The sequence below is a fragment of the Heptranchias perlo genome, chromosome 7, assembly GCF_035084215.1.
Source record: "Heptranchias perlo isolate sHepPer1 chromosome 7, sHepPer1.hap1, whole genome shotgun sequence".
In the NCBI taxonomy this organism is placed as follows: domain Eukaryota; kingdom Metazoa; phylum Chordata; class Chondrichthyes; order Hexanchiformes; family Hexanchidae; genus Heptranchias; species Heptranchias perlo.
Genome location: NC_090331.1, coordinates 19,586,389 through 19,613,104, shown reverse-complemented (window position 1 = coordinate 19,613,104; position 26,716 = coordinate 19,586,389). Strand labels below are relative to the sequence as shown.

Below are 26,716 nucleotides of genomic sequence, written 5' to 3'. Positions count from 1 at the left end.
TTAGTAAAATGCTCTTGCCTTATTCAATGTATGTGCATTATTCTTTGCCAAGACCAAATCCATAGAGTCAGACAAGCTGGTGAACTTCAATGTCGATGGGGACTGGCGGTATTTCGCCTCACTCAGGATCTCTCCAGCTTTTTTGGCTTTGACCACATCTAGTGATCCAATAGGAGACCATCCGGTACCCTTCAGCCACTGAAGGTCGGCTTTATATAGATTCTGGAAGACAATGAAAAATCATTTCATTTATTATTTACACATCAGGGCAAAAGTACAGTGATCTAAGATTTCCTCCCACTTATTGCTTTTCCAGTGGTTCGGAAGCAGGTGGTAGAAAAGTGCTTGGGACTTCTTCTGCCATCATTCACCTTGGAGCACCACCTCCCTCTCCCAGGTGCTGGTTCCACTGATGCACAATATGCATGCCCATATGTGGGTGGGCAGATGATAATAGCAAGCAAATGAATAAAGCATGGTCTCCATTGTGTTTTCCACAATTTACATTGTTTAAACACTGGACGCAATGGCCAGTAGGCGGAAGAGGAAGAAGAAATCTTTTGGCAGCCAAGGCCTGTGGCAGCACTTAGGGTGCACTGCCTTGCACAGGCCCAAGAAGGGAATTACAAATTCCCGTTTCGCAGGCAGCATGGCATCTCAAAGCCCCGCCTTCTTTCTGACAGAGCTCCCAGGCGGTGGCCGGGCAGCCTGCCTCCAGTACCAATGACTCCAAGGCCAGAAAGTTAGATGTGTCAGATGGGCATCTGCTGGGGGTTGCAGAAAGCCTAAGACAACCTGTCTAAGCAAATATAGGTGAAAAGATTGAAGTCTGTAAAAGCAGCTTGCCAGGTCAAAGTGGCAAGATTTGACATTGATTTGGGGTGACTGGCATTCTGTTCTTTGCTCTGCTGGTGGCAATTTTAATCAGCTCAAATGACTAAATGTATTATATTATAGATGAGGTACTCACATCACTCTGCAAGTCATAGGCTTTGTGTGCTTGTATCACATCGGTCTGGTCTGGCAGACAGGTCCACTGGTGGAGGTAACGTCTGTAGTCAATGTCACTGACCAGGTTCTGGCATTTCTTGGCCAACAGGATGTTCAGCATGTCGACTGGCATGTTAAACTTGGTCTTAGTTTTCTCAAAATCCTTCTTGTACTCCCTGTCACTCTGAATCTTGGCTAAGTGCATCGACCAAACCAGTTTGGGATCATCCTTAATGTTGCGGAAGCCAACATGGTGTCCAAGCTGCTTGCGGTAGGCTGTTTTATATTTGTACTGCAAAATAGTTCCAAATATTTAGCAATAGTTTCCAAGGTGCAATAAAAACAACTTTGCAGTCTTGAAAATAGTTCCGGTTTCTCTAGAGTCAGCACTGTTCACATATCTATAGTAACAAGTGTACATACCTATTGTACATACCAATAGTGATCTTCATGTAGAGAACACTGTCTCAGAGTGCTTTACAAAAAAGGTGGCCACTAACTAGAAGAAAAGTTGGGGGGAAACAGAGGTTGGGAGCTCAAAGGAAAGATTTTAAGGAAGGCTTTTGAAAATAGGCAGAGAGATGGCAAAGGAAAGTGATTTTAGACGGGACTCCCGGAGGACAGAGTCTTAGTGGCTAAAAAACAACAATCACTGATAGTGAAATGGGGGAGCAGGGAATGAGGAATGCTCTATGTCAGATAAGCGGAGGGCACACGCGGGGACATATAGCTGGAGGAGATTGCCGAGGTTGAACAGTTGATCTATTGATCTGGTACCAATTGGAATTAAAGGCTGAATTTGTTATCTGGGACTCCCAATGGGGAACAGTAGTTGCAGGGAGCACATCTCATGAAACCGCAGGAACACAGCGCGTGGTTTTAATTTTAATGGATGGATAATCATGGGTTGCATTGTTGTGATTTCCTGAGATGCATTTCCTTTGAGTACCAGTCCTCACAAGGAGCACCAAATAACAAAATAACCTCTTTGGAGCAGAGCTAATGAAACTTGTTAACAATAGATCATTTCTGCAGAAGCCATATATATAATTCAGCTACCTCTTAATTTTCACTTCCGATTGTTATTCAGTGACCTCTGCTGGAAAGCCATGTATGAGAGGTGGGTGGGGGGGGGGGGGGGTGGTGGTGGAGCGGGCAGAAATGATACTCCACGGTCACAGGCCTGTTGCCACTTGTTAACTAAGTTCACACATTAAGAATGGCCATTTGGGCAAAGCATCACTGCCCACTGAGTCATACCCGGCATAAGCCAGTCCCCTTAGGAGAGGACCAAATCCAGGAGCACAAGTGACATTATTTAACTTCTTGTTATTTCACTTCTGCCTTCAGAACACAATTCTAATTGATCAGGAGTTAAGTTGGTCCGTCACAAATAACTGAGCAAAATCATTAAAAATTTCAATTGCTAATAATGCTTGAGATGGTGCAGAGATGATACTGGGTATCAAAAATTTAAGTTATGGGGAAAGGTGAAGAAAAAGGCAAGAAAACTTTAAGGTGACCTAATTGAAGTTTTCACATTTCGAAGGTAATGGACAAAGTTCATCTACGTAAGTTGTTCACTGTGTTAAAGTACACCAGGAGCATGAGTTAAATATTGGAAAGTTAGGAGAAATCTTTATAACAAAGCAATAATAGGTTTGTAGAACAAGGTACCAGGGAAAACTGAAGCAGACAGTATAAATAACTCATGAAGCATTTAGATAGAGAGAAGAGAGTAAGGGATATGGTGAGAAGATGAGTAGGTGGGATTGAGATCTATCAAAAAGGGATGGATTTGCTGGACTAAATGGCCTTTTCCTGTTTTAAAAAATGTTTATTTGCAACAAAGAAGTTGAGGTAAATGCATTCACGAATATTAAAATCCAACCTGTTATTATTAGACAGGTCAAACCACCTTTCATGGTTTAAAAGCAGTAAAACAATTACAAAACTATTTTCACTTACATCACTTGCAATATTTGTGGAAGCTTTGGCAGCCGTTATTGATATAGCATGAGGTGTGAGGTCATAACCTTTCTTCTTGGATTGTTCCCAGTCCAGTTTATACTTGTTCTACAAAGAGGAGAAGACATTTCCTACCAGTTATTCAGGACTTGAATCTTAATGCTTTTTAAATGATAATCATTTTTAAATTTCTCTTACGTTACTGATCATGATTGCGTTAGCCTTGGCTTGTACGATATCCGGAAAATCTGACATCACATGGACCTTATTTTTGTCTTTCTCCCAGGCCTCTGTGTACAGATTCTGTGAAATAAGAGGGTAAATAAGTCTGAATTTCTTTTAAAAATACTGTAAAAGCCCTGGAAAGAAAGATTACAGATTTAGGACTGATTTAGTCATTGTTATTGTACTGCAAAAACTGGAAAGATATCCCTGTGATTCTTAATTTCCATCTTATAAATATCTAACTTACATTTTAAGCGAAGCGCACAACTAACTGCATTTAATTCCTTATTAAGCTATAAAGAAATTATCATTAGGCTCCCCAAGTTTAACAAGTGGGTACCTGAGCGATTCAGAACAGGAAGGTTCCAGGTTCCCAATCTATCCTGAGTGAGTTGATCTCAGTCATGGCAGTGTTGGGGGTGGTACAACTGGCCTCGGTGCCTCTGGGTTAGGGAGGTGAATAAAGGTCAGAGTTCCCATTCTTGACCGCTATCCAGCAATCTCTGCTGGAAGCACCCGTCTGGTGAAGCCAAGGTTGGGCTCAGCTGTGAAGTCCCACCACCCTCCCCCCTTGAGTTGAGCAGCCTGATGACACTCACTGACTAGGTTCATATATAAATAATGGGCACTTGGGAGATTGATGACTCGTTCTTGTGAAACTATACACAAATGAGGAGTTAACACCTTCAAGGGAGGTCAGGGAGCAGAGAATATTAATGAAGTCAAAAAAGGGGACAAAAGATCACCATCACAATGAAATATTCCTTTTTCCTAATACCTACCTTCTTCATCATATGTGAATTAGTCTTGGCCAGGACCATTTCCATAGAGTCGGACAAGCTTGTGAACTTGAAGGTGTTTGGGCGCTGGCGGTAGTTCTTGTCACTCACAATCTCTGTTGCTTTCTTAGCCTTCTCAACGTCCAATGAACCAATGGGAGTCCAGCCAATCCCCTTCAGCCACTGAAGGTCCGACTTATAATTGTTCTAGCAATTCAAAGGCAACACTTGAATCTTCACAATTCTATACATGTTACATAAAACTAAGCAAAACAATGTCACTAGAATCACAAGGCAAACTTATATTTAATGATTGATTTTAACCTGCATATGCCTTATCTATTAATTACAATACAGAGGTGCAGAGTGATTACATAAGAACATAAGAAATTGGAGCAGGAGTAGGCCAATCGGCCCCTCGAGCCTGCTCCGCCATTCAATAAGATCATGGCTGATCTGATCCCAACCACAAATCTAAAGAACACAAGAAGTCGGAGCAGGACCCGGCCACATAGCCCCTGGGCCCTCTCCGCCACCCACAGGGCATTGACCGATCCGAACTCAGCTTCATGTCCAATTTCCTGCCCGCTCCCCATAACCCCTAATTCCCTTTACTTCTAGGAAACTGTCTATTTCTGTTTTAAATTTATCTAATGATGTAGCTTCCACAGCTTCCTGGGGCAGCAAATTCCACAGACCTACCACCCTCTGAGTGAAGAAGTTTCTCCTCATCTCAGTTTTGAAAGAGCAGCCCCTTATTCTAAGATTATGCCCCCTAGTTCTAGTTTCACCCATCTTTGGGAACATCCTTACTGCATCCACCCGATCAAGACCCTTCACAATCTTATATGTTTCAATAAGATCGCCTCTCATTCTTCTGAACTCCAATGAGTAGAGTCCCAATCTACTCAACCTCTCCTCATATGTCCACCCCCTCATCCCCGGGATTAACCGAGTGAACCTTCTTTGTACTGCCTCGAGAGCAAGTATGTCTTTTCTTAAGTATGGAGACCAAAACTGTATGCAGTATTCCAGGTGCGGTCTCACCAATACCTTATATAACTGCAGCAATACCTCCCTGTTTTTATATTCTATCCCCCTAGCAATAAAAGCCAACATTCCGTTGGCTTTCTTGATCACCTGCTGCACCTGCATACCAACTTTTTGATTTTCTTGCACTAGGACCCCCAGATCCCTTTGTACTGCAGTACTTTCCAGTCTCTCGCCATTAAGAAAATAACTTGCTCTCTGATTTTTCCTGCCAAAGTGCATAACCTCACATTTTCCAATATTATATTGCATCTGCCAAATCTCCGCCCACTCACCCAGCCGGTCTATATCCCCTTGCAGGTTTTTTATGTCCTCCTCACTCTCTACTTTCCCTCCCATCTTTGTATCATCTGCAAATTTTGATATGTTGCACTCGGTCCCCTCCTCCAAATCGTTAATATAGATTGTAAAGAGTTGGGGACCCAGCACCGACCCCTGTGGAACACCACTGGTTACTGGTTGCCAGTCCGAAAATGAACCATTTATCCCAACTCTCTGCTTCCTGTTCGATAACCAATCCTCCACCCATGCCAGAATATTACCCCCAATCCCGTGATTTTTTATCTTAAGTAATAATCTTTTATGTGGCACCTTGTCGAATGCCTTCTGGAAGTCTAAATACACTATGTCCACTGGTTCCCCTTTATCCACCCTATACGTTATATCCTCGAAGAACTCAAGCAAATTTGTCAGACATGACTTCCCCTTCACAAAGCCATGCTGACTTTGTCCTATTAAATTATGCTTATCTAAATGTTCCGTTACTGTCTCCTTAATAATAGACTCCAAAATTTTACCCACCACAGATGTTAAGCTAACTGGCCTATAATTTCCAGCCTTCTGCCTACTACCCTTTTTAAATAACGGTGTTACATTAGCAGTTTTCCAATCTGCCGGGACCTCTCCTGAGTCCAGGGAATTTTGGAAAACTATCACCAAAGCATCCACAATCCCTACTGCCACTTCCCTCAAGACCCTAGGATGGAAGCCATCAGGTCCAGGGGATTTATCCGCCTTGAGTCCCATTGATAGACTATGATAGGTGTTGAGCATATACTTACTGCAAAGTTCATAAAGCGATATTTATTCTAACTTTTGAAATGTTAAAATGCAAATCTCACAGTTTTGATCAGTAACTAGAATCATAGAATGGTTACAGCACGGAAGGAGGCCATTTGGCCCACCGAGTCCGTGCCGGCTCTATGCAAGAGCAATCCAGCTAGTTCCACTCCCCCGCCCTATCCCTGTAGCCCTGCAAGTACTTAATCAACACCTTTGTGAAAGCCACGATTGAATCTGCCTCCACCACCCCATCAGGCAGTGCATTCCAGATCATAATCACTCGCTGTGTAAAAAAGATTTTCCTCATGTCACCTTTGGTTCTTTTGCCAATCACCTTAAATCTATGTCCTTTGGTACTTGGCCCTTCCGCCAATGGTAACAGTTTCTCTCTATCAACTCTGTCTAGATCCTTCATGATTTTGAATACCTCTATCAAATCTCCTCTCAACCTTCTCTGCTCTAAGGAGAACAACCCCAGCTTCTCCAGTCCATCCACATAACTGAAGTCCCTCATCCCTGGAATCATTCTAGTAAATCTCTTCTGCACTCTCTCTAATGCCTTCACATCCTTCCGAAGTGCGGTGCCCAGAACTGGACACAATATTCCAGTTGTGGCCGAACCAGTGTTTTATAAAGATTCATCACAACCTCCTTGCTTTTGTACTCTGTGCCTCTATTTATAAAGCCCAGGATCCCATATGTTTTCTTAACCACTTTCTCAACCTGCCCTGCCACCTTCAACGATTTGTGCACATATACTCCCAGATCTCTCTGTTTCTGCACCCCTTTTAGAATTGTACCCTTTAGTTTATATTGCCTCTCCTCGTTCTTCCTACTGAAATGTATCACTTCACACTTTTCTGGGTTAAATTTCATCTGCCATTTGTCCGCCCACTCTACCAGCCTGTCTGTGTCCTCTTGAAGTCTATCACTATCCTCCTCACTGTTTACTACACTTCTAAATTTTGTGTCATCTGCAAATTTCAAAATTGTGTTCTGTACACCCAAGTCCAAGTCATTAATATATATCAAGAAAAGCAGTGGTCCTAGTACCAACCCCTGGGGAACACCACTGTATACCTCTCTCCAGTCTGAAAAACAACCGTTCACCACTACTCTCTGTTTCCTGTTACTTAGCCAATTTTGTATCCACACTGTCACTGCCCTTTTATTCTATGGGCTTCAACTTTGATGACAAGCCTATTATGTGGCACTTTATCAAACTAATATAACAATGAATGAAAAATAAATACGCAATTATTTGGAGACTTGATTATTTGGAGACCCCCGATCTCAAGACTCCTGCTCCACGATCGTCCGACCACCCCCCACAACCCCCGATCTCAAGACTCCTGCTCCACGATCGTCCGACCACCCCCCCCACAACCCCCGATCTCAAGACTCCTGCTCCACGATCGTCCGACACCCCCCCAACCCCCGATCTCAAGACTCCTGCTCCACGATCGTCCGACCCCCCCCCCAACCCCCGATCTCAAGACTCCTGCTCCATGATCGGCCGACCCCCCCCGCCAACCCCCGATCTCAAGACTCCTGCTCCATGATCGGCCGACCCCCCCCCCAACCCCCGATCTCGAGCCTCCTGCTCCATGATCGGCCGACACTCCCCAACCCCCGATCTCGAGCCTCCTGCTCTCCACGATCGGCCGACCCCCCCCAACCCCCGATCTCGAGCCTCCTGCTCAATGATCAGCCGACACCCCCCAACCCCCGATCTCGAGCCTCCTGCTCCATGATCGGCTGACACTCCCCAACCTCCGATCTCGAGCCTCCTGCTCTCCACGATCGGCCGACCCCCCCCCCAACCCCCGATCTCGAGCCCCCTGCTCTCCACGATCGGCCGACCCCCCCCAACCCCCGATCTCGAGCCCCCTGCTCTCCACGATCGGCCGACCCCCCCCAACCCCCGATCTCGAGCCTCCTGCTCTCCACGATCGGCCGACCCCCCCCCCAACCCCCGATCTCGAACCTCCTGCTCTCCACGATCGGCCGACCCCCCCCCAACCCCCGATCTCGAACCTCCTGCTCAGCAATCGGCCGACCCCCCCCAACCCCCGATCTCGAACCTCCTGCTCTCCACGATCGGCCGACCCCACCCCCAACCCCCGATCTCGAACCTCCTGCTCAGCAATCGGCCGACCCCCCCCACGCTCCCCACAATATAAATTAAAGGGCACAATTCTAAAAGGGGTGCAGGAACAGAGAGATCTGGGGGTATATGTGCACAAATCGTTGAAGGTGGCAGGGCAGGTTGAGAAAGCGGTTACGAAAGCATATGGGATCCTGGGCTTTATAAATAGAGGCACAGAGTACAAAAGCAAGGAGGTTGTGATGAACCTTTATAAAACACTGGTTCGGCCACAACTGGAATATTGTGTCCAGTTCTGGGCACCGCACTTCGGAAGGATATGAAGGCATTAGAGAGGGTGCAGAAAAGATTTACTGGAATGATTCCAGGGATGAGGGACTTCAGTTACGTGGATAGACTGGAGAAGCTGGAATTTATAACTCATACCTGTATTTTTCAGTATTTCTTATAAATCATACATTAATAATCATTTATAAGCTCCATTGGTATAAAATGACATAGGTGTATTAGTTGCTATACAATGCTTGGGGGTATTAAAGTCAAATAGTAATTTAATAGTGATAATAGATTATAGATAGCTGTAGCCACAGATAGATTTGACCACAAGTTATATGTATTTTATAGAGAAAGAATTACACTGGTCACTATATGCAATGAAATTGTAAATATATTCTTTTTTGGTTGGTTTACAATGGGGTCGATATTAACCCCCACCACCCCCCTTGATGGGCGGGGAGGGTCGGGGGGCGTGGTGGATAGAATTTTTAAAACGGGGACGGCATCCTCAACCCACCACATACGCGCCTGCTGCCATTTCTACGGTGCCATGCGTGTGTCCTGTCTTGGAGAGGCGGAAAACTGCATTATCATATTCCACAGAGCCTAATTTAAATTTAACAGTTGCCGGCTGAGTTTCCCAGGGCTCGGGAAACCTGGAAGCGACAGGGAGACAGGAACAGCCAGCTGCAGAGGATAAGTGCTTTTCAGAGCTCTCCTTGTGGGCCAGAAGGAACAGGATTGCTCCCCTCAATCCCTCAAGCAAAAGCTTTGGCCTCCCTTCTGCCGATCGTGGCATCTCCTCGCAGCCACGATAAACGACCCCCCCCAATGACTCCCGATCTCAAGACTCCTGCTCCACGATCAGCTAACCGCCAAACCCCCCCTGACCCCCGATCTCGAGCCTCCTGCTCCACAATTGGCCGACCCCCCCCGACCCCCAATCTCGAGCCTCCTGCTCCACAATTGGCCAACCCCCCCCAACCCCCCCGATCTCGAGCCTCCTGCTCTACAATTGGCCGACCCCCCTCCCACCCCATGACTCCCGATCTCAAGACTCCTGCTCCACGATCAGCTAACCGCCAACCCCCCCCCCCGACCCCTGATCTCGAGCCTCCTGCTCCGCGATTGGCTGCCCCCCCCCAACCCCCCGCAATCTCGAGCCTCCTGCTCTACAATCGGCCGCCCCGCCCCACTCTCCCGACCAAGCCCCGGTCTCTCCCCAAGGGGCCCCAGCTGCGGCCTCCTGCTGCTGGTTTTCCTGTCAATCTGGCCGGCTGCCAGTCAGGAAACAGAAGAAAAAAATGATAATGAAGTCCTGCCGTTAATATCGGCAGGACATCTGTGTTCCCAGGATTTTTGGGATTCCCCTCCTGTGACCGCGTTGTCCCTGCTCCCACCGCGCCTCCCAGTAAATATTGAGGCCAATGTCTCTACACTAATTGGCCAACATAGGAACACTGCAACTGAAAAAAGCTTGGCTGAATCTCCAATAGTCATTTCTGTTAATGAATGAAACTCAGTTCAGAATTTTAAAATGGCTTCAAACAGTAAAATTGGTCTTACATCACTTTGTATTTGCATCATCTTTCTGGAAAGTTCCAGGCTCATGGCATCAGGTAGATATGTGAAGTTGTGGAATTCTTGCCTGTAATTGGCATTAGTAGCCACCTCCTGGGACTTTTTGGCAGCTATCACACTGAACATATCCATCGGCGTGTGGTACTTGGTCTTGCTCTTTTCATAATCCTTTTTATATTCACGGTCAGACTGCATCTTGGCCACATGCATGCAATGGACCAGTTTCGGGTCATCCTGCAGGCTGCGGAAACCAATGTGCCTCCCTCTAGCCTTCTCGTAAGCGTGCTTATATTTATACTGTAAGAAAGTAATGGTTGAAACAATAATACTCGTAAGTAAAAAAAAAATCTTCCAAACTATATCAAATCTCAAGGTACTGAATTAGGAAGGTAAAATGTGTTTTGAAACAATTTTCTTCCATTTTTGAATACAAACAGTCCTCAGACTTTTTCACATACTTCAAAATACTGTAAATTCACAGAGGCACAATTGTGAAGAAGATTAAATGGAACAAAGTGTTATGCAGCTTGGTTGATTTCATGTCCAAACTCAGCTCAGAAAGTTGAATGAAAAATAACATTACAATCTTTATTGAAGAGATTCCTTTAAAAAAAAAACAATAAATGATAAAGGGGAGTCAGATCAAAATTCACTGTAAAATCTATACACCATCAGGTTTAACGCCTTGGTTGCTGAAAGTCCAGGTGGGCAGGTGCTCACCCTGCTTTCCAACCAATGTTTGCTATTGTGAAAATATAGTAACAAAACTTCCCAAATTGGTTGCGCTGATTCAGTTAGTGAGGAGCAAAGTTCAGGTACAATAAGAACATAAGACTATAAGAAATAGGAGCAGGAGTAGGCCATACAGCCCCTCGAGACTGCTCTGCCATTCAATAAGATCATGGCTGATCTTCAACCTCAACTCCACTTTCCTGCCCTATTTCCATATCCCGTGATTCCCTTAGTGTCCAAAAATCTATCGATCTCAATCTTGAATATATTGAACAATTGAGCATCCCCGGCCCTCTGGGGTAGAGAATTCCAAAGATTCACAACCCTCTGAGCAAAGACATTTTTCCTCATCTCGGTCCTAAATGGCGACCCCTTATCTTGAGACTATGACCCCTAGTTCTAGACTCTCCAGCCAGGGGAAACAGCCTCACAGCATCTACCCTGTCAAGCCCTCTAAGAATTTTATACGTTTCAATGAAATCACCTCTCATTCTTCTAAACTCCAGAGAATATCAGCCTATTTTACACAATCTCTCCTCATAGGACAACCCTCTCATCCCAGGAATCAATCCAGTGAACCTTTGCTGCACTGCCTCTAAGGCAAGTATATCCTTCCTTAGGTAAGGAGACCAAAACTGTATCCAGTATTCCAGGTGAGGTCTCACCAGAGCCCTATATAATTGCAGCAAGACCTCCTTGCTCTTATACTCCAACCCCCTTTCAATAAAGACTAACATACCATTTGCCTTCCTAATTGCTTTCTGTACCAGCATGTTAACTTTCAGTAAATCGTGTACAAGGACACCTAAATCCTGCTGAATACCAACATTTCTCAGTCTCTCACCTTTTAAAAAAAATCTGCTTTTCTATTCTTCCTACCAAAGTGAATAATTTCACATTTCCCCACATTATACTCCATCCTTGATCTTTGCTGATTTAGTTGATCTCAACCAGGGTAGTGGTAACATTGTTACATTTGGCCTCAGAAACCTGGTTTCAGGATGGGAAAGTTGGCCAAGGCTCTTGCTATTAGAATGATACAGCACAGAAGCAGGCCATTCGGCCCATCGTGCCTATCGATGACTGTACCATCACCCATGCTGGAAAGGTGCACGTGTGGATAAACTGGTAAGGACAGGATCTGGCACAGCTGTGATGACACTCACTGTCAAATAGCCTGCTGAAAGAATTCACACATGAAGTGGGTCACTTGGGCAAGATAGCAGCCATTTTAGGAGAGGAGAAAATTGGCAGAAAGTAAGACAACAACAACAATTTGCATTTAAATAGCGCCTTTAACATAATAAAATGTCCCAAGGCACTTCACAGGAGCGTTATCAAATAAAATTTGACACCGAGCCGTGTAAGGAGATATTAAGAAGGTGACCAAAAGTTTGGTCAAAGAGGTAGATTTTAAGGAACGTCTTAAAGGAGGAGAGAGAGGTAGAGAGGCTGAGAGGTTTAGAGAGGGAATTCCAGAGCTTAGGGCCTAGGCAGCTGAAAGCACGGCCGCCAATAGTGGATCGATTAAAATTGGGGATGTGCAAGAGGCAAGAATTGGAGGAGCGCAGAGATCTCAGCGACAAAGGAAAATAATAGATTTCTGTGGCTGCTGTGAAAACACTTACATTGCTAGCAATATCAGTTGAAGCTTTGGCAGCTTTGATGGGGATGGCATCAGCACGGAGGTCACATCCCTTCTTCTTTTCCTCTTCCATGCTTTGCTTGTACATTTTCTATAAAGGAAGATAATACGAATTAAAATTATTCTTTTTGTCCCCACAGTATGAATTGAAACAGTTGAGATAAAGAAAAACATGCAGAAGAGTGATATGTAACTACCTGCTATATGTTTTTTGCATTCTGGTACCAAATAGAACCAAAATGACTCCAATACCAGTCATGCGCTGCTGGAAATCTTCAAGTGTAATGTTAGTCTTTTCAAGAGTAACAAATAACTCAAAATGCAAACCAGCACCAGCCTGTTTATATCATAGAACAAAAGATGTCTAACAGATACAGGACAGTAACTGAATTTCAGGCCCCTGGTAACATTCTAGAGAGATTGAGGTTCTCTCTCAAGTTTATCAGAATCTCCTGATCCAATTATTGCCTCATATCTCACGCTCAGCTAACGGTATATAGCTGCTAAATGTCAATATTTTAGTCATTGTATTTGTAGATTTTGTTTCAAACTGGAAGATTGCTTTTCTTTCTCCAGAGGATAGGGATGGTGATCTTGTAGGTATTTTTCCTCCTTGCTGGAATCTGAATCCAAGCAATTAAATAGTTGCTTTATCCTCTAGCTGATAGAGCTTCATGTTATTGGCCTTGTAGCTGAAGCTTTTGAGTGACATGCAGTTGAATTTTCTGCTGTCAATGTTTGATTGCAGACAGGTTCCTTGAAACAGATAAGGCTGTTGGATATATTAATTCTTGTGCCATGATAGTTATATTATTGCTGAGTGTTCTAGTGTGTGTGTGGAGGAGGGGGGGGGGGCTTGTGTTAAGTAAATCCCTTAGCTGCTGTCTTACACAACAGTTTCTCATTGGATCCATTTTACCGTATCCTCTTGTTTCACTTTCCCTGTATAGCTTGAATTGGACTGGATTTCTTTGCTAAATCACAATTTCTATTCAAACGTAGCCAACAATGAGAGGGAATTCAGACCGATCCATTGAACTTACCTGGCTCATGTTGTACTGGTTCACTTTAGCAAGAGTAATTTCTGGTGTGTCTGGCATCACATGGATCTGAGTCTTGTCCTTTTCCCAGTCTTCCTTGTACAAGTGCTGCAAGGTAATAGATTGTGATTAATAATGGATTCTTTCAATCATGCAACCATATGAAGGACCATCACAACCAATGCTTTTTAACAGAAGGTCTTCTTACCATATTCATAATTTTGGCATTAACTTTTGCCAACTCCATAGGCATAGAGTCAATGTCAATGGTATATTTGAAGATCTCCGGGTGTTGCCGGTACTTTTTCTCACTTAGGATATTTGAAGCTCGCATGTTCTTTTCCTCCTCCAGTGAGCCAATGGGGATCCAGCCTGTGCCTTTCATAAAGCCAGTGAACTCTGACTTATAGAGATTCTGAAATAACAGGCAGAAAGGTTAGACAGCCGCATGCTAATACATGAATGCTATTTTCAAACTCGACAACCATAAAAAAAAACTGCTATAGAAGCCAATTATAATTAGTATCCCCTAAATGTGAGAGTTCCTGACTACGCCCCTTTTTTATTCTTTTATTTTGGTTTCCCTGACTCACACGAATTCCATAGCCAAGAAGATAAGCAGTTTATCCACTCTGAGGCCTTTACCAATAACCCTCAGAATTAGACATGTAGGGCATGCAAGAGAATCGTTCTTCAATTCTCCCTATCTGGCTCCCACTCTATCATGGCACAGCACAGAGTAAGAGTCCACTGCAAGGGCAATCATGGACACAAGCTAATTAGGTTAAAGACAGGAACAATTCAGTACTCTTTTTTAGCCATAAATTGTAGGATCATTGCATTTAATAAAGTTCCCAGTTTATCTGCAGTACATCAAAGCAGCAACAGTGATAGTGTTCACCAATTTAGCGGCAATAGGCAAATCCTAGGTATAAGATTTTCAGTTATGATCAACTGCACATGACACATCACCTCATACCAAGAACATAAACATGTCTAACAATGGCAAGTTACATCTGTAAAAGACAAATCGCCTTCACATGAGGAAGGGTGGGCTGCCATATAAAAATTGTTGGTGCAAAACCCTGCCAGAAAGGTAAACTTTCAATGTACAAATAAACCCATCATTCATGTTTAATGAGTGTAAAGGACCGACTATCTTCTCAGTTGTTTTTGAACATTAAAAATCGAAGCTCAGTGAGCATAAATTTGAGTACCATATGCAGTCTTGCCTTTCCCAATTTCACACAGTGATGCAAGCAGCCAGTGAAAATGTGGCTCCCATTTGTGCCACTCTAGTTTCCAGTAATTTTTTAAACCATTTCGCAATAGGGGCTTGAAAGAACTCTAAGCATCCTTTGTAACTCCCCAAGTAAATTATGAAATATAATGTATTGAAACACTGATAAAGCAAATAAGACATCTGCTGCAAGAGTTAGAAATATCAGCCAATAGGCCTGAGAGCTTAAGGTTTGTCTGTAACAGGATGCATTATTTTACCATTTTTGTATTTACTGGAAAGTTTGAAAATGAAAGAAAATTTCAAAAATGGAAGGCCAATAATCTTGCAAAACATTTGTGTCGGGTTTTATCTTTAAGAACTTTTCTTTTTCATAGCTAGCAGGAGCAGAGATCTCGGCCAATTACCCCATCCCAACTCAAGGACACCAAAAGAAGTTGCATTTTTACCACACCTTTAATGGCCTCGGGATGTCCCAAAGCGCTTCACAGCCAATAGATTCATTTTGAAGTGTAGTCACTATTATTATGTAGGCAAATGTGACAACAAATTTGAAAACAGCTTTGAAATGAATGACCAGCTAATCTGTTTTGGTGGTGTTGTTTGCAGAATAAATGTTCTTCAGGACACCGGGAAAACTCCCTGCTCTTCTTTGAATAATACCAAGGGATCTTTGATATCCACTTGGATAGGCAGACAGGACCTCAATTTAACATCTGTTTAATCGTTTTTAGTGATGCTGGTTGAGGGATAAATATTGCCCAGGTCACCAGGAGAAATCCCCATTTTTCTTCAAATAATGTGATGGGATCTTACATCCACTTTGAAAGGCAGATGGGGACTTGATCTAGCAACTCATCAAAAAGACCGCATTACAATTTTCTACGTTACAACAGTGACTACACTTCAAAAAAAAAACTTCATTGCTTGTAATGTGCTTCGGGACGTCCTGAGATCATGAAAGGCACTATATAAATGCAAGTTTTTCTTTTCTTCCCTGACTTAGGACTGCACTGAAGTGTTTACCTACATTATGTGCTCAAGGCCTGGAATGAGGCTTGAACCCAAAACTTTCAGACTCAATTGCAAGAGTGCAACCACTGAGCTGAACACCCTTAGACCAGTTGTTGAACTCAAACCTTCCCGATCTCTATTGCTCAGCTACTCACCGCCTTGACCAGCTGAGTCACTGGGGAAGCTGGACAGGGCTGACGTGCATGCTAATGAATTCATTGCCTTAGTGACTGAATAATTCATATTTCTGCATCTTTTATTAGATATTGACTGTACAGTTATTGCAGGTAATAAATGTCCAATACGTTTTACTTTAATGACTTACATCACTTTGTATATTCATCATGTTCTTGGCCAGTTGCACGTTCAATGAGTCAGGAAGGGTTACGTAGTGATGGATGAGTTTCTTGTAGTTGATGTTGCTGACCGCTTCCTGAGACTTCTTAGCAGCTGTAATACTGAACATGTCCAATGGTGTGTTGTACTTTGTTTTGAACTTTTCATAGTCTTTCTTGTACTCGCGATCTGACTGCTGTTTAGCAACGTGCATGAAGTGGACAAGTTTGGGGTCATCCTGCAGGCTGCGGAAACCAATGTGTTTTCCCCTTTCCTTTTCATAGGCTAGTTTGTATTTGTACTGATATGAAACACAAGATTAGTATTAATTGAGAAACTCTTACATTGCATTTAATGTACAATACACTAATTCATTGTTACATTTAACTGTTTCATTGCATTGTACTCATGCTAGACTAATACAATTGTTCTTATGTGAGGTTAACCACGCAGGATATACTGGCAATATTGATTTCAAAGGTGTGTGAATTGTAGGTGTGCTGCAGACCAAAGGACAATTTTCTCGATCCGTGTTACTCAAGCATCGATGCACATATCAAGAAATCGTGGCACACTATCACAGAACTTCCATCCATTAAAATTAAAAATAATGGATGGGAAATCGTGGCCAGTGCACCCACGGTTTCCCGAAACGCACAGCTGGGAGGCTGAGGCTCGCCAGCAGTAGCAGGAATTTGGAAAATTGGTTATTAAATCTCCAATCTGCTCAAACTTTCTCATTTATTGTTGTTGTCTAATCAAGCAAGCAAATACAAACTTTCAATTCTACCACTCCTAATGGTAACACCAATAAACACAGCAAAACATTCATACAGGACAAATAGGAAACAAAAATGTTATGACTAAATTTGCTGATTATGAATCAATCATATATAAAGAATACATTTATTGAAATGTCTAAAAAAAATCTTTTCAATGCAAGAGGATTGCTGCACTTACAAATGATGCAACTTCAAAAGAATGTCAGTTTAACCCAGCAAGTGACACATCCCAAATTATCTACCATCCTGTGTACAATACACATAATGCTATCTGCTTCATTTAACTATTTATGTGGAGTTGATGACTATACTGAAAATAAGGTCTCCGGGGGCTAATGGTGTAATAGATTATATCTGAGAAAGACACAGGATAAAAAAACTTACATCACTGGCTATGTCCCTTGTAGCTTTTGCAGCCTTTATTGAAATGGCATCAGGCATCAAGTGATAACCTTTCTTCTTTGAATCCTCCCAGCCAGATCTATATAATTTCTAAAAGGGAAAGAACAGAAAGATAGGAAGTTGATAACACCATTTAATCCATCCCTGTATCTGAGTACAACTGGAATAGCATGAACCTGCTCCCCGACCAATGAGGGTAGTGCATTTGATGTAGTCTACATGGATTTTAGCAAGACTGGTCAAAAAAGTAAGAACCCATGGGATCCAAAGGAAAGTGACAAATTGGATCCAAAGTTGGCTCAGTGGCAGGAAGCAAAGTGTAATTGTCGACAGGTGTTTTTGTGACTGGAAGGCTGTTTCCAGTGGGGTTCCGTAGGGCTCAGTACTAGGTCCCTTGCTTTTTGTGGTATATATTAATGATTTAGACTTAAATGTAGGGGGCATGATGAAGAAGTTTGCAGATGATATAAAAATTGGCTGTGTAGTTGATAGTGAGGAAGAAAGCTGTAGACTGCAGGAAGATATCAATGGGTGGGCAGAAAAGTGGCAAATGGAATTCAATCCGGAGAAGTGTGAGGCATTTGGGGAGGGCAAACAAGACAAGGGAATAAATGGGAGGAAACTGAGAGGTGTAGAGGAAGTGAGGGACCTTGGAGTGTATGTCCACAGATCCCTGAAGGTAGCAGGACAGATAGATAAGGTGGTTAAGAAGGCATATGGAATACTTTCCTTTATTAGCCGAGACATAGAATATAAGAGCAGGGAGCTTATGCTAGAACTGTGTAAAATACTAGTTAGGCTACAGCTTGAGTACTGCGTAGTTTTGGTCACCACATTACAGGAAAGATGTGATTGCACTAGAGAGGGTGCAAAGGAGATTTACGAGGATGTTGCCAGGACTGGAGAATTTTAGCTATGAGGAAAGATTGGATAGGCTGGGGTTGCTTTTTTTGGAACAGAGGAGGCTGAAGGGTGATTTAATTGGGGTGTATAAAATTATGAGGGGCCTAGATACAGTGGACAGGAAGGATCTATTTCCCTTAGCAGTGTGGTCAATAACCAGGGGGCATGGATTTAAAGTGATTGGTAGAAGGATTAGGGGGGAGTTGAGGAAATAATTTTTCACCCAGAGGGTGGTGGGGGTCTGGAACTCACTGCCTGAGAGGTTGATAGAGGCAGAAACCTTCATCACATTTAAAAAGTACTTGGATGTGCACTTGAAGTGCCATGACCTACAAGGTTACGGACCAAGAGCTGGAAAGTGGGATTAGGCTGGGTAGCTCTATTTCGACCGGCACAGACTCGATCGGCCGAATGGCCTCCTTCTATGCTGTGAATTTTCTATGTTTCTACCCTGTTTCATTATAAAGGATTTGTTAAAACCTTCAACAAGTAACAGGCCATTTGTTTCTTTTTCAGTCTTTCTACTTGTTTTAGTGCTCATCTTGAATCAAGACTTGCTTTTAATAGATCATTTCCACTGATGTTAACATAATTTGAAATATATATACATTGGGGCTGATTTTCCTGACCTTTGCCCCTGGGGAAGCTTATTTTCTTGGGTGCAAAGTTCAGGATAAAAGGAGAGAGACCTGTTTTACCAGGTCTTCACCCCTGTCACACTGCCTTGGGATTTCCAGGGCTTCCCCAGGGAAGGGGAGAGGTGGAATTGTGCCTACACCTGGAGTTGCTGTAGGCCCATCACTGAGATGTAATTAAGATGGGAGGGGGCGTTCCCAGCCTTCATGGTGCTATAGCCTGCCTCCTAGAGCAGAGGGTCTGCATTGATCCTGGATCAGATTGAAAACAGGAAGGTAAGTGCTCTTTCTTCCTTTCAGGACCATCTCAGGATGTTTACAGGCAATGGGGCCTTCCGTCAGCATCCAGAAAGTCCCAATCTTGGAGGCCAAACACACAGCCTGAGAAATCTGCATTCAAATTTCCTTGCCCTTCCGCAGCCTTTGGCCCTGCCAGCAGGCTGGACCTGCAGCAGAGTTGGGCCTGAACCATTTTAATGGCCAGGGACAGGGAATACTAGTGCTCCTTAGCTTGGACAGAATCAGTAGATTTCAGGTACGCTACTGCCATTCAGCACTAGATCAGAGATAGGACCAGGATAATCTGTCCTGGGTGTTCAGCTTTGAAGTAGAACCCCCTCTTGCTTCATTGTAATAACATTAGCATGCACTACTCTGATGAAAGTGAGGTCTACATAGGAACAGGAATCGGCCTTCAGCCCCTCAAGCCTGTTCTGCCATTCAATTAGATCATGGCTAGTCTGTACCTCAACACCATTTACTCGCCTTTGCTCTCTATATCCCTTAATATTCTTATGCAACAAAAATGTATCAATTTCAGCGTTGAAAATTTCAAATGACCCGAGAGAGAGTTTGAGATTTTGCTGCTCCACAGCTCCTAGTCTCTCATTATTAAGAAAATATTCTGATTTGTCTTATTCAGATCCAAATTTCTCCACATTGAACTCTGTCATAGTTTTTTCTACTCATAGTTTCCCACACTATGGCCTGTGTGACTTTACTGCAGCCATTTAGGGAGGTATGTGGCCACATATAAAATTGCTGTTGCTACCAGTGCTATGAACTCTACCCAGCAATGTAAAAGGGGCAAATTTCAGTTGTCACCCGACTCATTGAACTGAACCGCAAGGCTGGAAAGTTGGCTGGGTTTAAAGTGGCAACTCTGTGCCCTCATCAGGAAATACGCACCAAGGTTGGGGGGAAGGTGGAAAGCTTAGGCCATGATTTTAAAATTTTCAACACTTGGGTTTAGCTTCCCAAAATTTGAAAAGTAATCCCTTAACAGAAGGATTCGCCAACATTCGCAGCTTGATCACAAACACAGCAGAAGACGTGAGTTATTTGCATATTTACCGCAGCGTGCTAGTGACCTACCTCACTCATATTCATCTGGTTGCTTTTGGACAGCACAATTTCTGGTATGTCTTGAGTAATGTGGGTCTTGTTCTTGTCTTTATCCCATGCTTCAGTGTACAATTTCTGTCAAAAAATGTAAGAATTAATCCCACAATATTTTTTTTAAAAAGCAGCATAAAAATGTCTGAGCGAGAAGTAATAACACTCATCTTGAAGTCTGCGATCTTACAAATCGCAAAAAGTTTCATGGAGCAGTTAATGGCGCAGCTTGTTCATTCCCAACATCTGACTCAGCAAATGGTAGAACATATCTCCACTGCCACAATTAGCTCCCTAAACAAGTTCTGATCTCAATCATGTAGTTCAGGGAGGGCGGGGGGGGTTGCGAGGGAGGGCGGGGGGGTTGCGGGGGGGGGGGGGGCGGGTGGAGGGGAGATCTGTACAGAGCCCAGGTGCTGTTCCAAAATCAGGAGAGCACACATGTTTATTCACACATCTCCCAGTAACTGGTGTAAAAACAGCACTGTCATAGGCCTCTGAGCAGACCACTGCCGCCCTGAGTCATTATGTGAAATATTTGAAGAACAGACTCACTCTCTCCCATCCCTGCCATGAGTGGTCCAGTGGATAAAGCCACCTCCCAGCGTAGCATCAAGCCATACAGACCACCAGGCTCTGGGGCCTAGTCCCAGTGTCAGGCAGACCTGCAGTTGGGGCTCAATAGTTGGTTTCAATGCCTCGGGCTAGGGAGAGTAAAAAATCAGCCAGAGTCACTGCTGCTGATTGCTATTCAGTACGCTGTGTTCGGAACATGTGAACGCTGGGTGAGAACAGCACCGGCTTGGCTGCGATGCCTTCTGCAGCCAAATAGCCCGCCAGCGCCTGAGAAACGAGGAGAGAGTCAGGCAGAAAACTTGGGATAGAAAACTTAAAAAGTGAATGTCTGAAGAAAAAGAGTTTGGACACCACGCGTTGATTTGTCCAACAACGCTTACCTTATTCATTATTTGTGCATTACTCTTGGCCAAAACTATCTCAAGAGAATCAGGGATGCTTGTGAATGCTAACTTGTCAGGAGGTTGACGGTATTTGCTCTCACTCGCTATCTCTGTCGCTTTCTTTGCCTTCTCCACATCCAAGGAGCCAATTGGCACCCAGCCAATACCTTTAACCCAAGTATTATAGTCCATTTTGTAATTGTTCTGCAGGGAGACATTAAAAAGAATCATTTTCATTTAAATAGTAAAGGTATGCAGTGTTAACTGATTTTTTAATTTGCATTTTGAAATAGCCCCACTCAAAAAAGTAATATGCATAAAATAAAAAAAATCATATTACAAATATTAAAATTGACTGAGCTGTCAACTATTTGGTACATTACATCGAGTTACAGAAACAGGCCATTCAGCCCAACTGGTCTATGCTGGCGTTTATGCTCCACACAAGCTTCCTCCTTCCCTACTTCATCTAACCCTATCAGCATACCCTTCTACTCCTTTCTCCCTCATGTGCTTATCTAGTTTCTCCTTAAATGCATCTACGCTAGTCACCTCAACTATTCCTTGTGGTAGCACATTCCACATTCTTGTCACCCTTTGAGTGAACAAGTTTCTCCTGAATTCCCCATTGGATTTATGAGCGATTATTTTATATTTATGACCTCTAGTTACGGACTCCCCCACAAATGGAAGCATTTTCTCTACATTTACACTATCAAACCCTTTCATTATCTTAAAGACCTCAATCGGGTCATCCCTCAGCCTTCTCTTTTCTAGAGTGAAGAGCCCCAGCCTGCTCAGCCTTTCCTGATAAGTATATCCTCTCAGTTCCAGTATCATCTTGGTGAATCTTTTTTGCACCTTCTCCAATGCATCTATATGCTTTCTATTATATGGAGACCAGAACTGTGCACAATACTCCATGTGCGGTCTAACCAAGGTTCTATACAAGTTTAACATAACTTAGAAACATAGAAAAATAGGAGCAAGAATAGGCCATTCAGCCCTTCGGGCCTGCTCCGCCATTCAAAATGATCATAGCTGATCGTCTAACTCAGTACCCTGTTCCTGCTTTTTCCCCATATCCCTTGATCCCTTCAGCATTAAGAAATATATCTATCTCCTTCTTGAATACATCTAATGACATGGCCTCCACTGCCTTCTGTAGTAGAGAATTCCACAGGTTCACCACCCTCTGAGTGAAGAAATTTCTCCTCATCTCGGTTCTAAATGGCATACCCCGTATCCTGAGACTGTGACCCCTGGTTCTGGACTCCCCAGCCATCGGGAACATCATCCCTGCATCTAGTCTGTCTAGTCCTGTTAGAATTTTATATGTTTCGATAAGATCACCCCTCGTTCTCCTAATCTCTAGTGAATATAGGCCTAGTCGAATCAATCTCTCCTCATACGTCAGTCCTGCCATCCCAGGAATCAGTCTGGTAAACTTTTGTTGCACTCCTTCCATGGCAAGGACATCCTTCGTCAGATAAGGAGACCAAAACTCCACACAATACTCCAGATGTGGTCTCACCAAGACCCTGTACAACTGCAGTAAGACATCCCTGCTCTTGTACTCAAATCCTCTTGCAATGAAGGCCAACATACCTTCCGAATTGCTTGCTGCACCTGAATGCTAGCTTTCAGCGACTGGTGTACAAGGACACCCAGGTCTCGTTCACCTCCCCTTTTCCCAATCCATCACCATTCAGATAATAATCTGCCTTTCTGTTTTTAGAACCAGAGTGGATAACCTCACATTTATCCACGTTATACTGCATCTGCCATGTTCTTGCCCACTCACCCAACTTGTCTAAGTCACATTGGAGCCTCTTTGCATGCTCCTCACAGCTCACATTCCACCCCAGCTTTGTGTCATCTGCAAACTTGGAAATGTTACATTTAGTTCCCTCATCCAAATCATTGATATATATTGTGAATAGCTGGGGCCTAAGCACTGATCCCTGCGGTACCCCACTAGTCACTGCCTGCCACCCAGAAAAAGACCCGTTTATTCCCACTCTCTGTTTCTTGTCTGTCAATCAATTCTCAATCCATGCCAGTATATTCCCCCCAATCCCATGTGCTTTAATTTTGCACCCTAACCTCTTGTGTGGGACCTTATCAAAAGCCTTCTGAAAATCCAAGTACACCACATCCACTGGTTCTCCCCTATCTATTCTACCAGTTACATCCTCAAAAAACTCCAGTAGATTTGTTAAGCATGATTTCCCTTTCATAAACCTATGCTGACTTTGTCCAATCCCGTTAATGCCTTCCAAGTGTTCCGTTATCACATCCTTTATAACAGACTCTAGCATTTTCCCCACTACTGATGTTAGGCAAACTGGTCTGTAATTCCCTGTTTTTTCTCTCCCTCCTTTTTTAAATAGTGAGGTTACATTTGCCACCCTCCAATCTGTTGGAACTGTTCCCGAGTCTATAGAATTTTGGAAGATGATCACCAATGCATCCATTACTTCCAGGGCCACTTCCTTTAGTACTCTGGGATATAGATTATCAGGCCCTGGGGATTTGTCAGCCTTTAGCTCCATTAATTTCCCTAGCACTATTTTTTTTACTAATACTGGTTTCCTTCAGTTCCTCCCTCTCACTAGACCCTTGGTTCCCTAACATTTCTGGGAGATTATTTGTGTCCTCCTTTGTGAAGACAGAACCAAAGTATGTGTTTAATTGTTCTACCATTTCTTTGTACCCCATTATAATTTCCCCTATTTCTGACTATAAGGGACATACATTTGCCTTCACTAATCTTTTTCTCTTGACATATTTATAGAAGCTTTTACAGTCAGTTTTTATGTTCCCTGCTAGTTTACTCTCATTCTATTTTTCCCCTCCTAATCAACCTCTTTGTCCTCCTTTGCTGAATTCTAAACTGCTCCCAATCCTCAGATTTGCTGCTTTTTCTGACAATTTTATATGTCTCCTCTTTGGATCTAATACTATCCCTAATTTCTTTTGTAAGCCACGGTTGAGCCACCTTTCCTGTTTTATTTTTGCGCCAGACAGGAATGAATAATTGTTGTAATTCCTGCATACGTTCTTTAAATATTAGCCATTGCCTATCCACCATCATCCCTTTTAGTAAAGTTCCCCAATCTATCATAGCCACCTCATACTTTCGGAATTTCCTTTATTTAGATTCAGGACCCTAGTTTCAGATTCAACTACTTCACTCTCCATCTTAATGAGGAATTCTATCATATTATGGTCGCTCTTCCCTAAGGGACCCCGCACAACAATTTTGTTAATTAAACCTTTCTCATTGCACAACACCCAGTCTAGGATCGCTTGTTCTCTAGTTGGTTCCTCAACGTATTGGTCTAGAAAACCATCACGTACACACTCCAGGAATTCCTCCCCCACAGTATTATTGCTAATTTGATTTGACCAATCAATGTGTAGATTAAAGTCACCCATGATTATAGTTGTACCCTTCTTGCATGCGTCTCTAATTTCCTGTTTAATGCCCTCCCCTACATCTCCACTACTGTTTGGGGGCCTATAGACAACCCCCACCAACGTTTTCTGTCCCTTGGTGTTTCTTAGCTCCACCCAATATCCTTCCTCACTATTGCACTAATTTCCTCCTTTACTAATAATGCTACCCCACGTCCTTTCCCTTTTTGCCTGTCCTTCCTAAATATTGAATACCCCTGGATGTTCAGTTCCCATCATTGGTCACCCTGCAGCCATGTCTCCGTAATCGCAACTATATCATAACTGTTAATATCCATCTGCGCTGTTAATTCATCTAGCTTATTGCGAATGCTCCGCTCATTAAGACACAATGCCTTTAGACTTGTCTTTTTAAGGTTGTAGTCATCTTAGTTTTATTTTGCACTATGGCCCTATTTGTTTTTTGCCCTTGTTTTCTCTGCCTTCCACTATTGCTTCTTCCCTTTCTGTCTTTTGTTTCTATCCTTGTTTCCCCCTCCTTTGTCTTGCTGCTCAGGTTCCCTTCCCCCTGCCATTCTAGTTTAAACCTTCTCCAACAACACTAGCAAACACCCCCGCGAGGACATCGGTCCCGGTCCTGCTCGGGTGTAACCCGTCCCGCTTGTACAGGTCCCACCGTCCCCAAAACCGGTCCCAATGTCCCAGGAATCTAAACCCCTCCCTCCTACACCATCCCTGCAGCCACACATTCATCTGGTCTATTCTCCTGTTCTTATACTCACTAGCACGTGGCACTGGTAGTAATCCTGAGATCACTACCCTTGAGGTCCTGCTTTTTAATTTATCTCCTAACTCCTTAAATTCACCTTGCAGGACCTCAACTCTTTTTTTACCTATGTCGTTGGTACCGATATGGACCATGACTACTGGCTGTTCACCCTCCCCCTCCAGAATGCCCTGCAGCCGCTCCGTGACATCCTTGACCCTAGCACCAGGGAGGCAACATACCATCCTGGAATCACGTTTGCGGCCGCAGAAACACCTATCTGTTCCCCTTACAATTGAATCCCCTATCAATATAGCCCTGCCACTCTTATTCCTCCCCTCTGTGCAGCAGAGCCACCCGTGGTGTCATGAACTTGGCTCTTGCTGCTTTCCCCTGATAAGCCATCTCCACCAACAGTATCCAAAGCGGAATATCTGTTTGAGAGGGAGATGGCCCCAGGGGACTCCTGCTCTCCTGCCTAGTCCTTTTACTCTGCCTGGCGGTCACCCATTTCCTTTCTGCCTGCGTAATTTTTACCTGCGGTGTGACCACCTCACTGAACGTGATAATCTCAGCATCGCGGATGCTCCACAGTGTATCCACCCACAGCTCCAGCTCCGAAATGCGGTTAGCCAGTAGCTGCAGCTGGACACACTTCCTGCACACTTCCGCGAGGACATCGGTCCCGGTCCTACTTGGGTGTAACCCATCCCGCTTGTCCAGGTCCCACCTTCCCCAGAACCGGTCCTAATGTCCCAGGAATCTAAATCCCTCCCTCCCTCCTACACCATCCCTGCAGCCACACATTCTGGTCTATTCTCATGTTCCTATACTCACTAGCACGTGGCTGGAGGAGGAGCATATCACGGGTGCGAGCTTTGCTGTCAATACTTGCCTTAGTGCAGGAGGAGCATATCACGGGTGCGAGCTCTGCTGTCTGCTGTTAATACTTGCCTTAGATTTACACTGCGTTCACCTCTCGGACTCTCTTCCCGCTCTCGGGACTCTCCTTTTACACTGCGCTCACCTCTCGGACTCTCCTCCCGCTCTTGGACTCTCCTCTCACTCTCGGACTCTCCTCTTACACTGCGCTCACCTCTCGGACTCTCCTCCCGCTCTTGGACTATCCTTTTACACTGCGCTCCTCTCTCGGACTCTCCTCTCGCTCTCGGAACTCTCCTTTTACACTGTGCTCACCTCTTGGACTCTCATCCCGCTCTCGGACTCTCCTTTGACACTGCGTTCACCTCTCGGACTCTCCTCTCGCTCTCGGACTCTCCTTTTACACTTCTCTGCTTTTCAATTCTATCCCTCTAGAAATGAACCCCAGTGCTTGATTTGCCTTTTTTATGGCAATAATAACCTGCGCCACTACCTTTAGTGATTTGTGTATCTGTACCCTTAGATCC

The 26,716-nt window shown here is 43.9% G+C and overlaps 1 protein-coding gene across 15 annotated transcripts in view; it reads right to left on the bottom strand.

The window, feature by feature from the left end:
• neb (nebulin) overlaps positions 1-26,716 on the bottom strand; it is a 266,346-nt gene that overhangs the window by 154,593 nt on the left and 85,037 nt on the right. For all 15 annotated transcript variants that reach the window (XM_067987151.1, XM_067987136.1, XM_067987143.1 and 12 more), the window contains 13 exons: positions 21,119-21,325; positions 20,142-20,246; positions 17,212-17,319; positions 16,035-16,346; positions 13,664-13,870; positions 13,459-13,563; positions 12,399-12,506; positions 10,024-10,335; positions 3,966-4,169; positions 3,157-3,261; positions 2,959-3,066; positions 971-1,282; positions 19-222 (listed from right to left, as the gene is read on the bottom strand). In XM_067987151.1, coding sequence (XP_067843252.1) covers positions 19-222; positions 971-1,282; positions 2,959-3,066; positions 3,157-3,261; positions 3,966-4,169; positions 10,024-10,335; positions 12,399-12,506; positions 13,459-13,563; positions 13,664-13,870; positions 16,035-16,346; positions 17,212-17,319; positions 20,142-20,246; positions 21,119-21,325 — 2,397 coding nt within the window. The remainder of the gene's footprint in view (positions 1-18; positions 223-970; positions 1,283-2,958; positions 3,067-3,156; positions 3,262-3,965; positions 4,170-10,023; positions 10,336-12,398; positions 12,507-13,458; positions 13,564-13,663; positions 13,871-16,034; positions 16,347-17,211; positions 17,320-20,141; positions 20,247-21,118; positions 21,326-26,716) is intronic.